Consider the following 13,538-nt stretch of genomic DNA (forward strand, 5'->3'; position numbering starts at 1 on the left):
TGGCCTATGGGCATAGGCATCTAGTTAGCGTTTCTTATGTTTTTTTTTTTTTTGATAAGGCGTTTTCTTATGTAAGGACTGACGCTTTCTGGGCCGTGTTCCTCTGCTCTTGTATAGTTGTTTTTCTTACAGATTTACATGCCCAGAAAAAAAATGACTGAATTTTGGGTAGTAGTATTTCTTTGTATAATTGTGACAAGAAGATTGATTTTTTATTGTTTGAGTACAAAGTATGATTTAGCACTTACTCAAATGATCATTTGATTTTGTTATTTAAATCTTGCATTTGTAACTCCTTTTTATTAATTTTTCAGTATATTTATTGCTATGTTGAATTTGGTAGTACTATTATTTTGGTGGTACTATTATTTTCCCAATTGTTAACTTTGATAAACAAAAGTATGAATCACTCTTTGTAAGAACTTTTATTTGACTTTCATGTTTTTGTTTTGTGACTTTTTGGTCTTGCAACATAAATTTTTTAAGTAGTAGTACATTTGCTTAGTAAGCCCATATGATTATCTCATTGTTGAGCAAATAATAATAGTTATAAATGCTTATATGAGTTTCTCATTTTGGTTGTCAAATTTGTGTGCTGAGTCTGGCTTCTTGGAATGTAGATATATGTGGGATAGATACAAAGGACCAAGAGTGGTTCTGCTTCAATGCACAGAGCCTGAATCAGAATGGGAATCGGAAGAACAGGACAACCGTGGAAGGGTTCTATAAAGCAACTGGTAAAGATAGGGAAATCAAGTCCAGAGGGAGTTTAATTGGAATGAAAAAGACTCTAGTCTACCATAGAGGGCGTACTCCTAATGGAGAAGGGACCAAGTGGGTGATGCATGAATACCGCACAACCCAGGATGAGTTTGATGGAACACACCCTGGTCAGGTTGGCTTTTGCTTTTCAGTTTGTTTAATTGATGTGATATTGACCTGAAAGTTTTTCTTGATTGTTCAAGAGAATTTTTGTTTTTCTTTTTATTTTTTTATTTTGCCTTTTCTTTTTTGTGTTGATTTAAGATCGTTTTGCCTCCAACATCATTGGAGGTAACTTTAAAGAGGGTTGATTCAGTTAAAAACGATTGTGGAAGACGTAAAATTTGCTAATTTTAAGTGAGAGTTATCATTTTTGCTGAATTAATGATCTCTTGATATGTTTTATTGGTGAATTAAGCGAGTTAGCCTTACTTTAAAAAGGTATGCTGTTGGCTTTTATGATTCTCTTATAACTTAAGAATTCGCAATTACTTGTATAACATGCCAAACCTTTACTAATGGGATTAAATCTAAGGGCCCTTTCCCCTCAACCCTGAAAGTCAGTTTTTTGAGCTTATTTTGGTCAGTTTCACACCAAAAAGAGAAAGCTTTTCCTTTTATCCTTTTGCTTTTTTAAAAAATATTTTTATAGAAATTAGCAAAGTGAATCTAAACTCCACTTTGTTGTGTGTTATGATTCTAAGGAGAAGTAAGAAGATGAGATAGTCTTATAAATAGAGTGTTAGTGTAGCTTCTGCGTTGTGTGTGAAAATCATAACACAATGCTTTGCCAAGTGCATTATTGGCAAGAACACCTTGATGCATTAGGGATTCTGGTTTTTTATGTTTGTGTTTGTGGTTGTGGTTATAATTCATATAATTAATAGTAAATTTTGGTTGGGTACATTACTACTCTATATATAGGACTATCACATCTCCTTACTTTTACTAATGTGGTATTTACCGCTTATAATAGGAACTGATATGCCTCATTAAATTTGTTAGAATATGGCTCAAATTCATATTCTGACTTGGTTTGGTTAAAATGGTGTGGAATAAAAGTCTATTCCTTGTTAAAGAAGGATTTTGATATTTCTTATCCATTAAGGAAGGTACTCTTAATCCATAAAGAGTTAGATATTGCAATCTTATATAAAGATAGTGTTGCAAGAGATTGGTGGCTTTAGCTCAAGAGATTGAGGAGAGGAGGAGACTCTTAGAAGAACATGGAGTGGTTTTTCTGATCGTAAGTAGTCTAATGGTTTCTTTTGGATTGAATGATACCCTCACATATGAATAGAGAATTTGTATGTTTTCTTAAGGTAAGAGCAACATTGGGTGTATTAAGTTTTGAGATTCTACGTTTCTCCTTGTCAATTGGTATTAAGAGTTTGTTTTGGGTGTTATGGGATTTGTGATAGTCTGTTTGTGACATTTGTGTGTGATTCTTGTGAGAGTATGCTAATTTGTTTGAGGTTTTGTTGAAGGTGGTTGTAATTCATATTGTTGATACATGATAGTGGGTTTTGATTGGTGTTGTTGCTTGTGGATGTAGGCATGGAGTTAGCCGAACCATGTTAAATATGTTATCTTGTATGGGAATTGTTTTTTTCTTTTCTTGTATGAATGCACTTAATATACTAGTATGAGGGAGAGTTGTTTAAGATGGTTTGGTTATGTTCAAAGGAGAGCGTCTAATGTACTATTAAGAAAGAGTGAGTTGATTCTAGTTGAGGGAACAAAAAAAAGTAGAAGAAGACCAAAAATCACACTAGTAGAAGTAATAAACAATGACATATCAATTAAGAGAGTAACAGAGAGTATGAATGGAGGAAAAGAATACATATGGCCAACCCTAATTAATCTGTTGAGGATCTATAGTCGACTCCCAAATTCTGGGACTAAGACTTTGTTGTTTGTTTGTATGTTTTGTGAATGTGCTTCTATTAGCCCCAAATCACAATTTTTTTTAATCACTGTGGGATTTGAAAATTAATAAGGAAAATTTTAAACTATCCCCTCACTGGACTCAAAACAAAATTTATGTAGATTCCTTTATCGTTAGTTTGCTTTTGCTTTACTGAAGGCTTTTCCTTAAATTGACACCTATTATGTAACAGATGTCTTTGTAGGACAACTTCCTCTATTTCATTATTATTAGTTATAACATTTCTGACACATATTTGCATACTGTTATTTGCATTTTTGTGGAAACTCAATTTGTTGTGTATATCAGGCAATGGTGTTATGTTCATCCAATTCACTTGGGTGCTTTACTTTATGCAGAAAGCCTTTGTCCTCTGCCGCTTATTCAATAACGAAGAAAAGACTAACAAAGGTGGATCTGCAAAGTCCAAGCCAGCACTGGCTCCTCTATCTCCAGCATTAGAAGTGCAAGTTGAATCTCATCAAACAAGTATTCAATCTTGTTATTCTGAAATTTCTGATGAAATGATGTCTGATGTTGCAAAAAATCAAGCAGCAGAAGTGACATCTACTGAGGTGATAGGAACTTAGTTCATCATAAGACACCTTCTATGTTTTTATTTTTGGAATTGAGAAGTATTATATATTAATCAAGTACTTATCTTGTGCAGTCATGTATCTTCCATCAGGTTGGTTTTAATCTGGAGCAATCTTCGAATATGTTCAATGTCCTGTCCCCTGGGGACTCTCCACCAAGTTTATCCCCCATCGCTCCTGTTGTTTTGACTCCCAATGTCTCTGAGGATTTGTTCATCCAATTCACTTGGGTGCTTTACTTTATGCAGAAAGCCTTTGTCCTCTGCCGCTTATTCAATAACGAAGAAAAGACTAACAAAGGTGGATCTGCAAAGTCCAAGCCAGCACTGGCTCCTCTATCTCCAGCATTAGAAGTGCAAGTTGAATCTCATCAAACAAGTATTCAATCTTGTTATTCTGAAATTTCTGATGAAATGATGTCTGATGTTGCAAAAAATCAAGCAGCAGAAGTGACATCTACTGAGGTGATAGGAACTTAGTTCATCATAAGACACCTTCTATGTTTTTATTTTTGGAATTGAGAAGTATTATATATTAATCAAGTACTTATCTTGTGCAGTCATGTATCTTCCATCAGGTTGGTTTTAATCTGGAGCAATCTTCGAATATGTTCAATGTCCTGTCCCCTGGGGACTCTCCACCAAGTTTATCCCCCATCGCTCCTGTTGTTTTGACTCCCAATGTCTCTGAGGATTCAACTCTTATTAATCCTCTTAATGATCCAGATGAGTTCTTTCATAACACATCTTGCAGTCAAAATAATCTTGCTGTTGACAATGAGACCCTGAAAAGCATGGCCTCTTTTAAGGACAATGGGTCATGCAGTGGGTCAGATGCCAATGCACAGGTAAGCAAAAACTCTCAAGTTGTTGTTTATTATTTGTTTTTGCAAGTTTTTTCAGGATACTTTAAGGGTGTGTTTGGATACTGCTTATTATGCTAAAATTAAAAAATTATTGTTGAAAGTACTGTAGATAAAGGTAAAAGTTAGTTGAAATAGTATAGTAGGGCTCATGAATAGTGTCAAAAAGTGTAGTGAGACCCATGAATAGTAGCAAAAATAAGCTTAATAATAAAATAATTTTTATTTATAATTCCAATCCAAATGCATGCTAAGTTGCGTTAATTTGCACCCTAATACTTGTTATACTCTTTTGTGGGTACAATTGTCATTATCATTACTATTTGGGGAATTAGAAGTGCAGATAACTAATTATATGCTTATCTTGGTTATTCATTTTTCTTCCATCAGGTTGACCAGGTAACTTCCGTTACACCTGCTGTTTCTTCTCCTACCATAGCCGAAGCATCTCTTAAAGAAGCAGAGTCTATGCTAGCACCAGCTTCAGTGCCTCAAGAATTAGGCAGTGGAGCTGACAATTATCCCCCAAGTTTTCGATTTTCTACTGCAAAAAATTCTGATGGAATAATATCAAACACTAAAACACCCATTGAGTACAAGAATGATGGTTATAATACTTCTGTTGATAGAAATCAAGTGGAAGTAGTCACATCTGATGAGGTGAGAAAGGACTTAAATTCAAGCATAAAAGAAATTTATCTGCTACGGTAGATAACTGGTTTAGTACCTCTCTTATTCATTTATGTTTCTAACATCATTGATTTGCAGGTGGAGGCATGCTCGAATATGTTCTCCGTCTCAAAAGAGCCACTAGTTAGCAACATGTATTCCCCATTACACTCTCAAGTGCAAGCAGAGTTATATTCTTCTTGCACCTATCACCTTTCTGCCAATGATTGTCATTGGGGGGTGTATGACCAATATGGCACAAATGAGCCAGATCCCATTATCTCTGAGTCCCGGGATTCAATTTATAAACCAGATGTGTACCTTCGTAACGCATCTTTGAGTCAAAATAATCTTGCTGTTGATGATGAGACCGTGAAAAACATGGCCTCTTTTTTGGACAATGGGTCATGCGGTGGGTCAGGTGTCAATGCACAGGTACGTCAAAACTGTCAAGATGTTTATTATTTTATCTTTCAAGTTTTTCCAGGATATTTTAATTTGTGTTAATTTGCACCTCAAGACTTGTTATACTCCTTTGTGGGTACATTTGTACTTGTTCAAAGTAGTTTATTTGTGTCTTTTATCTTCGGATAAATTTGTCTTCAAAAAACTAACCTTGCATTGTTTTTATGTACAACAGTCTGGGCAAGAGTATCAAGGTTTGGTGAGGTTTGAAGAGGTCATCAAGCCAAAGGTTTCATCATCTCTGTGATGTGAGGGTCTTCGGATCTGATCATAGGATCTGATTGAAGATCATAAAATTCTACAACTAAAAAAACGTCAATGATTTAGCTAGATAAGTAACTGTTAATATTACTTAAAAGACAAGGCTAAAATCAGAAGAATTATTAATCTTTCTAGGAAAGAACTTACAAGGAAAAAAAGTTTTTCCTTAGAAAGAATAAAAGAATTTTTAATACTCTTTGAAAACAAAGCTGTAAAACTCAAAAGAATACTCTCTGTTTTTTGGAGCCACAAGAATACTGTTTCTTAAAAAGCTCTAAACAAAGTTTAAATATTCTTTGAAGACAAAGCTAAAACTCAAAGATTTATTAATATTCTCTGAAGTCTAGTATGTATTGGTACGTTCCACCAAAATTCTGGGGATTTTGCTGAAAATGGGAGCTCTGCCTCTTCCCACTTACATTTGCAAACATTCTCCAAAGACTCTTTTGAAGAGATTCACTCTTTTTCAACTCAAACAGACTTGGAGTCTCTTTGAGACACTTATAGCCTTCTCCAAGTCAGACAGAGTTAATAGTCTTCTACTCTTTTTCGAACCACAGACCCATGGATTGTTACTCTCCCCCACAATTAGGGTTGAGATTTTTAAAAATCCTAAGGCCTGTTTGGTAAGAGATTTCTAGTAACGTTTAAGTTTTTTGGGTTTACATGTGGGTGAAAAAGTGTGTAGAAATATGTGTTATGGGGTTTAAACAACAGCTTTCGATATTTAAACATCGTTTATTTAAACAACTGTTTTTATTGTTTAAATACCGTTTATTTAAACAACAGTTTTCGCTGTTTAAACACCGTTCAAATCATTGATGTTGTAGAATAGTAGAATTATGAGATTCAAGATCCTGATCAAGATTTTAGAAACCTCCGGACAGACTCCGTTACAGAGACAAACAACTATGGTAGATTACTGTACCGTCACTTCTGTGTATAATGTTGATGAGCACTGGTAATGCGTCCTTAGTAGCTGGTGATGTCAACGAATTCTATATGTATATAATGAATTAAGCTATCATTTGGAATTAGTATGAGGATTTGGCAACTACTGAAGGTACTCTTAATCCATAAAGAGTTAGATATTGCAATCTTATATAAAGATAGTGTTGCAAGAGATTGGTGGCTTTAGCTCAAGAGATTGAGGAGAGGAGGAGACTCTTAGAAGAACATGGAGTGGTTTTTCTGATCGTAAGTAGTCTAATGGTTTCTTTTGGATTGAACGATACCCTCACATATGAATAGAGAATTTGTATGTTTTCTTAAGGTAAGAGCAACATTGGGTGTATTAAGTTTTGAGATTCTACGTTTCTCCTTGTCAATTGGTATTAAGAGTTTGTTTTGGGTGTTATGGGATTTGTGATAGTCTGTTTGTGACATTTGTGTGTGATTCTTGTGAGAGTATGCTAATTTGTTTGAGGTTTTGTTGAAGGTGGTTGTAATTCATATTGTTGATACATGATAGTGGGTTTTGATTGGTGTTGTTGCTTGTGGATGTAGGCATGGAGTTAGCCGAACCATGTTAAATATGTTATCTTGTATGGGAATTGTTTTTTTCTTTTCTTGTATGAATGCACTTAATATACTAGTATGAGGGAGAGTTGTTTAAGATGGTTTGGTTATGTTCAAAGGAGAGCGTCTAATGTACTATTAAGAAAGAGTGAGTTGATTCTAGTTGAGGGAACAAAAAAAGGTAGAAGAAGACCAAAAATCACACTAGTAGAAGTAATAAACAATGACATATCAATTAAGAGAGTAACAGAGAGTATGAATGGAGGAAAAGAATACATATGGCCAACCCTAATTAATTTGTTGAGGATCTATAGTCGACTCCCAAATTTTGGGACTAAGACTTTGTTGTTTGTTTGTATGTTTTGTGAATGTGCTTCTATTAGTCCCAAATCACAATTTTTTTTTTAATCACTGTGGGATTTGAAAATTAATAAGGAAAATTTTAAACTATCCCCTCACTGGACTCAAAACAAAATTTATGTAGATTCCTTTGTCGTTAGTTTGCTTTTGCTTTACTGAAGGCTTTTCCTTAAATTGACACCTATTATGTAACAGATGTCTTTGTAGGACAACTTCCTCTATTTCATTATTATTAGTTATAACATTTCTGACACATATTTGCATACTGTTATTTGCATTTTTGTGGAAACTCAATTTGTTGTGTATATCAGGCAATGGTGTTATGTTCATCCAATTCACTTGGGTGCTTTACTTTATGCAGAAAGCCTTTGTCCTCTGCCGCTTATTCAATAACGAAGAAAAGACTAACAAAGGTGGATCTGCAAAGTCCAAGCCAGCACTGGCTCCTCTATCTCCAGCATTAGAAGTGCAAGTTGAATCTCATCAAACAAGTATTCAATCTTGTTATTCTGAAATTTCTGATGAAATGATGTCTGATGTTGCAAAAAATCAAGCAGCAGAAGTGACATCTACTGAGGTGATAGGAACTTAGTTCATCATAAGACACTTTCTATGTTTTTATTTTTGGAATTGAGAAGTATTATATATTAATCAAGTACTTATCTTGTGCAGTCATGTATCTTCCATCAGGTTGGTTTTAATCTGGAGCAATCTTCGAATATGTTCAATGTCCTGTCCCCTGGGGACTCTCCACCAAGTTTATCCCCCATCGCTCCTGTTGTTTTGACTCCCAATGTCTCTGAGGATTCAACTCTTATTAATCCTCTTAATGATCCAGATGAGTTCTTTCATAACACATCTTGCAGTCAAAATAATCTTGCTGTTGACAATGAGACCCTGAAAAGCATGGCCTCTTTTAAGGACAATGGGTCATGCAGTGGGTCAGATGCCAATGCACAGGTAAGCAAAAACTCTCAAGTTGTTGTTTATTATTTGTTTTTGCAAGTTTTTTCAGGATACTTTAAGGGTGTGTTTGGATACTGCTTATTATGCTAAAATTAAAAAATTATTGTTGAAAGTACTGTAGATAAAGGTAAAAGTTAGTTGAAATAGTATAGTAGGGCTCATGAATAGTGTCAAAAAGTGTAGTGAGGCCCATGAATAGTAGCAAAAATAAGCTTAATAGTAAAATAATTTTTATTTATAATTCCAATCCAAATGCATGCTAAGTTGCGTTAATTTGCACCCTAATACTTGTTATACTCTTTTGTGGGTACAATTGTCATTATCATTACTATTTGGGGATTTAGAAGTGCAGATAACTAATTATATGCTTATCTTGGTTATTCATTTTTCTTCCATCAGGTTGACCAGGTAACTTCCGTTACACCTGCTGTTTCTTCTCCTACCATAGCCGAAGCATCTCTTAAAGAAGCAGAGTCTATGCTAGCACCAGCTTCAGTGCCTCAAGAATTAGGCAGTGGAGCTGACAATTATCCCCCAAGTTTTCGATTTTCTACTGCAAAAAATTCTGATGGAATAATATCAAACACTAAAACACCCATTGAGTACAAGAATGATGGTTATAATACTTCTGTTGATAGAAATCAAGTGGAAGTAGTCACATCTGATGAGGTGAGAAAGGATTCTTCCATCAGGTTGACCAGGTAACTTCCGTTACACCTGCTGTTTCTTCTCCTACCATAGCCGAAGCATCTCTTAAAGAAGCAGAGTCTATGCTAGCACCAGCTTCAGTGCCTCAAGAATTAGGCAGTGGAGCTGACAATTATCCCCCAAGTTTTCGATTTTCTACTGCAAAAAATTCTGATGGAATAATATCAAACACTAAAACACCCATTGAGTACAAGAATGATGGTTATAATACTTCTGTTGATAGAAATCAAGTGGAAGTAGTCACATCTGATGAGGTGAGAAAGGATTTAAATTCAAGCATAAAAGAAATTTATCTGCCAGGGTAGATAACTGGTTTAGTACCTATCTTATTCATTTATGTTTCTAACATCATTGATTTGCAGGTGGAGGCACGCTCGAATATGTTCTCCGTCTCATCAGAGCCACTAGTTAGCAACATGTATTCCCCATTTCACTCTCAAGTGCAAGCAGAGTTATATTCTTCTTGCACCTATCACCTTTCTGCCAATGATTGTCATTGGGGGGTGTATGACCAATATGGCACAAATGAGCCAGATCCCATTATCTCTGAGTCCTGGGATTCAATTTATAAACCAGATGTGTACCTTCGTAACGCATCTTTGAGTCAAAATAATCTTGCAGTTGATGATGAGACCCTGAAAAACATGGCCTCTTTTTTGGACAATGGGTCATGTGGTGGGTCAGGTGTCAATGCACAGGTACGTCAAAACTGTCAAGATGTTTATTATTTTATCTTTCAAGTTTTTCCAGGATATTTTAATTTGTGTTAATTTGCACCTCAAGACTTGTTATACTCCTTTGTGGGTACATTTGTACTTGTTCAAAGTGGTTTATTTGTGTCTTTTATCTTCGGATAAATTTGTCTTCAAAAAACTAACCTTGCATTGTTTTTATGTACAACAGTCTGGGCAAGAGTATCAAGGTTTGGTGAGGTTTGAAGAGGTCATCAAGCCAAAGGTTTCATCATCTCTGTGATGTGAGGGTCTTCGGATCTGATCATAGGATCTGATTGAAGATCATAAAATTCTACAACTAAAAAAACGTCAATGATTTAGCTAGATAAGTAACTGTTAATATTACTTAAAAGACAAGGCTAAAATCAGAAGAATTATTAATCTTTCTAGGAAAGAACTTACAAGGAAAAAAAGTTTTTCCTTAGAAAGAATAAAAGAATTTTTAATACTCTTTGAAAACAAAGCTGTAAAACTCAAAAGAATACTCTCTGTTTTTTGGAGCCACAAGAATACTGTTTCTTAAAAAGCTCTAAACAAAGTTTAAATATTCTTTGAAGACAAAGCTAAAACTCAAAGATTTATTAATATTCTCTGAAGTCTAGTATGTATCGGTACGTTCCACCAAAATTCTGGGGATTTTGCTGAAAATGGGAGCTCTGCCTCTTCCCACTTACATTTGCAAACATTCTCCAAAGACTCTTTTGAAGAGATTCACTCTTTTTCAACTCAAACAGACTTGGAGTCTCTTAGAGACACTTATAGCCTTCTCCAAGTCAGACAGAGTTAATAGTCTTCTACTCTTTTTCGAACCACAGACCCATGGATTGTTACTCTCCCCCACAATTAGGGTTGAGATTTTTAAAAATCCTAAGGCCCGTTTGGTAAGAGATTTCTAGTAACGTTTAAGTTTTTTGGGTTTACATGTGAGTGAAAAAGTATGTAGAAATATGTGTTATGGGGTTTAAACAACAGCTTTCGATATTTAAACATCGTTTATTTAAACAACTGTTTTTATTGTTTAAACACCGTTTATTTAAACAACAGTTTTCGCTGTTTAAACACCGTTCAAATCATTGATGTTGTAGAATAGTAGAATTATGAGATTCAAGATCCTGATCAAGATTTTAGAAACCTCCGGACAGACTCAGTTACAGAGACAAACAACTATGGTAGATTACTGTACCGTCACTTCTGTGTATAATGTTGATGAGCACTGGTAATGCGTCCTTAGTAGCTGGTGATGTCAACGAATTCTATATGTATATAATGAATTAAGCTATCATTTGGAATTAGTATGAGGATTTGGCAACTACAAAATTGGAAGCAAGGCTTCATTCTTGTTAAATCCGCATGCAGTATGAATTATGTTCAACAGTACTGATAATCGTCTACTTTCAGTATGTATATAATGATATTACTCTTTCTGTATGTGTATAATGATATTACTCTTAAGTCAACCGATGATTTTCATTAGTGTTATCATCTCTAATGTTTGGGATGGTTAAAATTTGTTTGCTGGAATGTGGTTGTTTTTAAGATGCTTCTGTGTGTTTAGACAAGAAGAATGCATGAAAACAGAAATCAAGTTGAGCTGGAATTGAAGCATGCACAATGAAAAAGGCTAATAATAATATACACAGGATTGGAATGAGTGACATGGTACAGGACCTCCAGATTGAATGTGCTATAATCAGGTGCGTTCGGCTTATAATTCTGTAGTTAATACAGGAATGTCTTCAGGTAAAGCTTTAATGGTTGTTGAATTTCAATTTTTTATTATTAATGTTGGTATTATTTTAAGTGCATATATTGTTTCAGAATATTCAATAAACCTTCTTACATAGATTTAAGGTGTCCTGAAAATTGATGTGGTTTGGCTAATGGTTATTCAGAATTTTTACATCAATTTGATGAATTTTCAAATCACAAAACCTTTGGGTAGATGCAATATCAATTACTTGTCAATTGTCTTGTTTTAGAAAGGGTTCCACGTAAGAAAACTAAAATCACACCTTTTGAGTTGTGAAAGGAACATAAACCAAATTTTAGATCATTTAAGAGCCTAAATTTTTTTTACTAAAAGTATGTAACTGAAACACTCGCTTATTTTACTATCTATTATAACTAAAATTTTTTTCTGAAAATACGTAAATAAGGTAAAATTTAGCTGAAATAGTACAATAAAATCATAAATAATATAAAAAATATATTAAACCCATGAATAGTAAAAAAAATAGCTAAATGGTACAATAAAAGTTGGCAAAAATAATTTTTGCTATACGGATGCTAAGAGTGTGTGGTTGTCTTGTTGATATAAGTCTTACAGACCCTAAAACATTCAGAATAGGAATTAGAGCTATTACCTTTGTTTTTCTTAGTTATACAATTTATTGTACAACCTATAGATTTTTGGACATTGAAAATAATATAATTTTAGAATTAGGTGGTGCTATTTTTCTTAATGAAAAAGAAGTAGGAGTACAATGGTTCAATAAAATATTTTATCACAACGTAATTCTTCTACTTATCCTTTACAGACTCGAGAAAATTTTGAATTAGAACCAATAAGAAGTAAGAGAACTAAAGTAGAGAGATTCTAGACCAGATTATAAGGTTTTCCATATTGAGGAAAATCCTCTAAATCAAAAAGGAAGTTTTAGCATCACTTAGTCTTAACGCTATTTTAGAAAGAAGTAAACGATGAGATGGATTCATTAATTTTCAAGAAAATTTAGAAATTAGGTAATCTTAACACTCTATTTTAGAAAGAAGTTGTAAAACATAGGTTGCAAATGGGCCTTACAAAGAAAGATTACTAATTACTGTTGCTTACTGTAATATGTNTATATATATATATATATATATATATTTTAACCTCTGGCTAGAAAAGTATAAGATTTAATTCTACTTAGACCAAACTCCTTAGTTTTGAGCTAAAAATTACAAACAAAATATGCATTAAAAATTAGAGACATGGCCCTTAAAAAGCAATAAAAATGATAAATATTCTAAACAGTACCTTAAAATTCAAGCTTCAATAATATAGACATTATACTTATATAATAATTTAAACTTAATATAACATATTGTATGTGTTTCATAAAATGCAAGTATACCTTTAAAAAAAATTGTTCCTCAAAAAAAAAATATATATATATATATTTGGATATGTTCAAATTAGTCAATCAATTATAGTATATTAAAAAAAGACATTTTAATATCCTCTCCATTTATATAAAACAATTGATAAATGTATTAGAACAAATTTACAAACCGATATGTTCATAAAAATATAATTGGTATCACTAAATCAATGTAATAAATGAATATTTAGATTTTTTTTTTAGGATAGATCTATTTAAAAAGTTTATTTATTTATTTATTTATTTATAATATAGAAGATATCTCAATGTATAAGGTTTATATAAATAAAACTTATTATATCCTAATATCATTTTTTTTTTTTTTTGGCTATACACACCATTTGGTCCATATCCAATCTATATGTATTTCAAGGCTTCACATGACACTCACTAAAAAGCTCCACATGCTTATAGTCTTACACTTGAATTCATTCACACTAAAGCTGATAGACACTTTATCACTTCGATTTATGATTATTTTTTAGGTAAAAAATTGTTTATTTATTGAAAAAAAATGAAAGTGATGGTTTTGAATAAAATTAAAAGAATTTCTTAAACAAGTTGAAA

The 13,538-nt window shown here is 33.3% G+C and overlaps 3 protein-coding genes across 4 annotated transcripts; all 3 read left to right on the forward strand.

The window, feature by feature from the left end:
* Positions 1–6: 6 nt before the first annotated feature.
* LOC136061480 (protein NTM1-like 9) lies at positions 7–3,279 on the forward strand. The gene is made up of 3 exons (XM_065771043.1): positions 7–16; positions 621–895; positions 3,049–3,279. The coding sequence occupies exons 1-3, from the start codon at positions 7–9 to the stop codon at positions 3,277–3,279; spliced, it is 516 nt and encodes a 171-aa protein (XP_065627115.1).
* A 232-nt stretch (positions 3,280–3,511) lies between these two features.
* LOC111985109 (uncharacterized) lies at positions 3,512–6,594 on the forward strand. Of its 2 annotated transcripts, none has more exons than XM_065771108.1 (5): positions 3,512–3,749; positions 3,845–4,132; positions 4,538–4,807; positions 4,916–5,251; positions 5,457–6,594. In XM_065771108.1, the coding sequence occupies exons 1-5, from the start codon at positions 3,528–3,530 to the stop codon at positions 5,526–5,528; spliced, it is 1,188 nt and encodes a 395-aa protein (XP_065627180.1). In that variant the 5' UTR covers positions 3,512–3,527; the 3' UTR covers positions 5,529–6,594. The 2 variants fall into 2 exon arrangements, with proteins under 2 accessions (XP_065627180.1, XP_023872526.2); XM_024016758.2 differs by having other exon boundaries at positions 3,863–4,132.
* A 1,090-nt stretch (positions 6,595–7,684) lies between these two features.
* On the forward strand, positions 7,685–9,091 carry LOC136066564 (uncharacterized). Its single transcript, XM_065771044.1, has 3 exons — positions 7,685–7,997; positions 8,093–8,380; positions 8,786–9,091. The coding sequence occupies exons 1-3, from the start codon at positions 7,743–7,745 to the stop codon at positions 9,089–9,091; spliced, it is 849 nt and encodes a 282-aa protein (XP_065627116.1). The 5' UTR covers positions 7,685–7,742.
* Positions 9,092–13,538: the final 4,447 nt, after the last annotated feature.

Source organism: Quercus suber, unplaced genomic scaffold (assembly GCF_002906115.3).
Source record: "Quercus suber isolate HL8 unplaced genomic scaffold, Cork oak 2.0 scaffold_39, whole genome shotgun sequence".
Classification (NCBI taxonomy): domain Eukaryota; kingdom Viridiplantae; phylum Streptophyta; class Magnoliopsida; order Fagales; family Fagaceae; genus Quercus; species Quercus suber.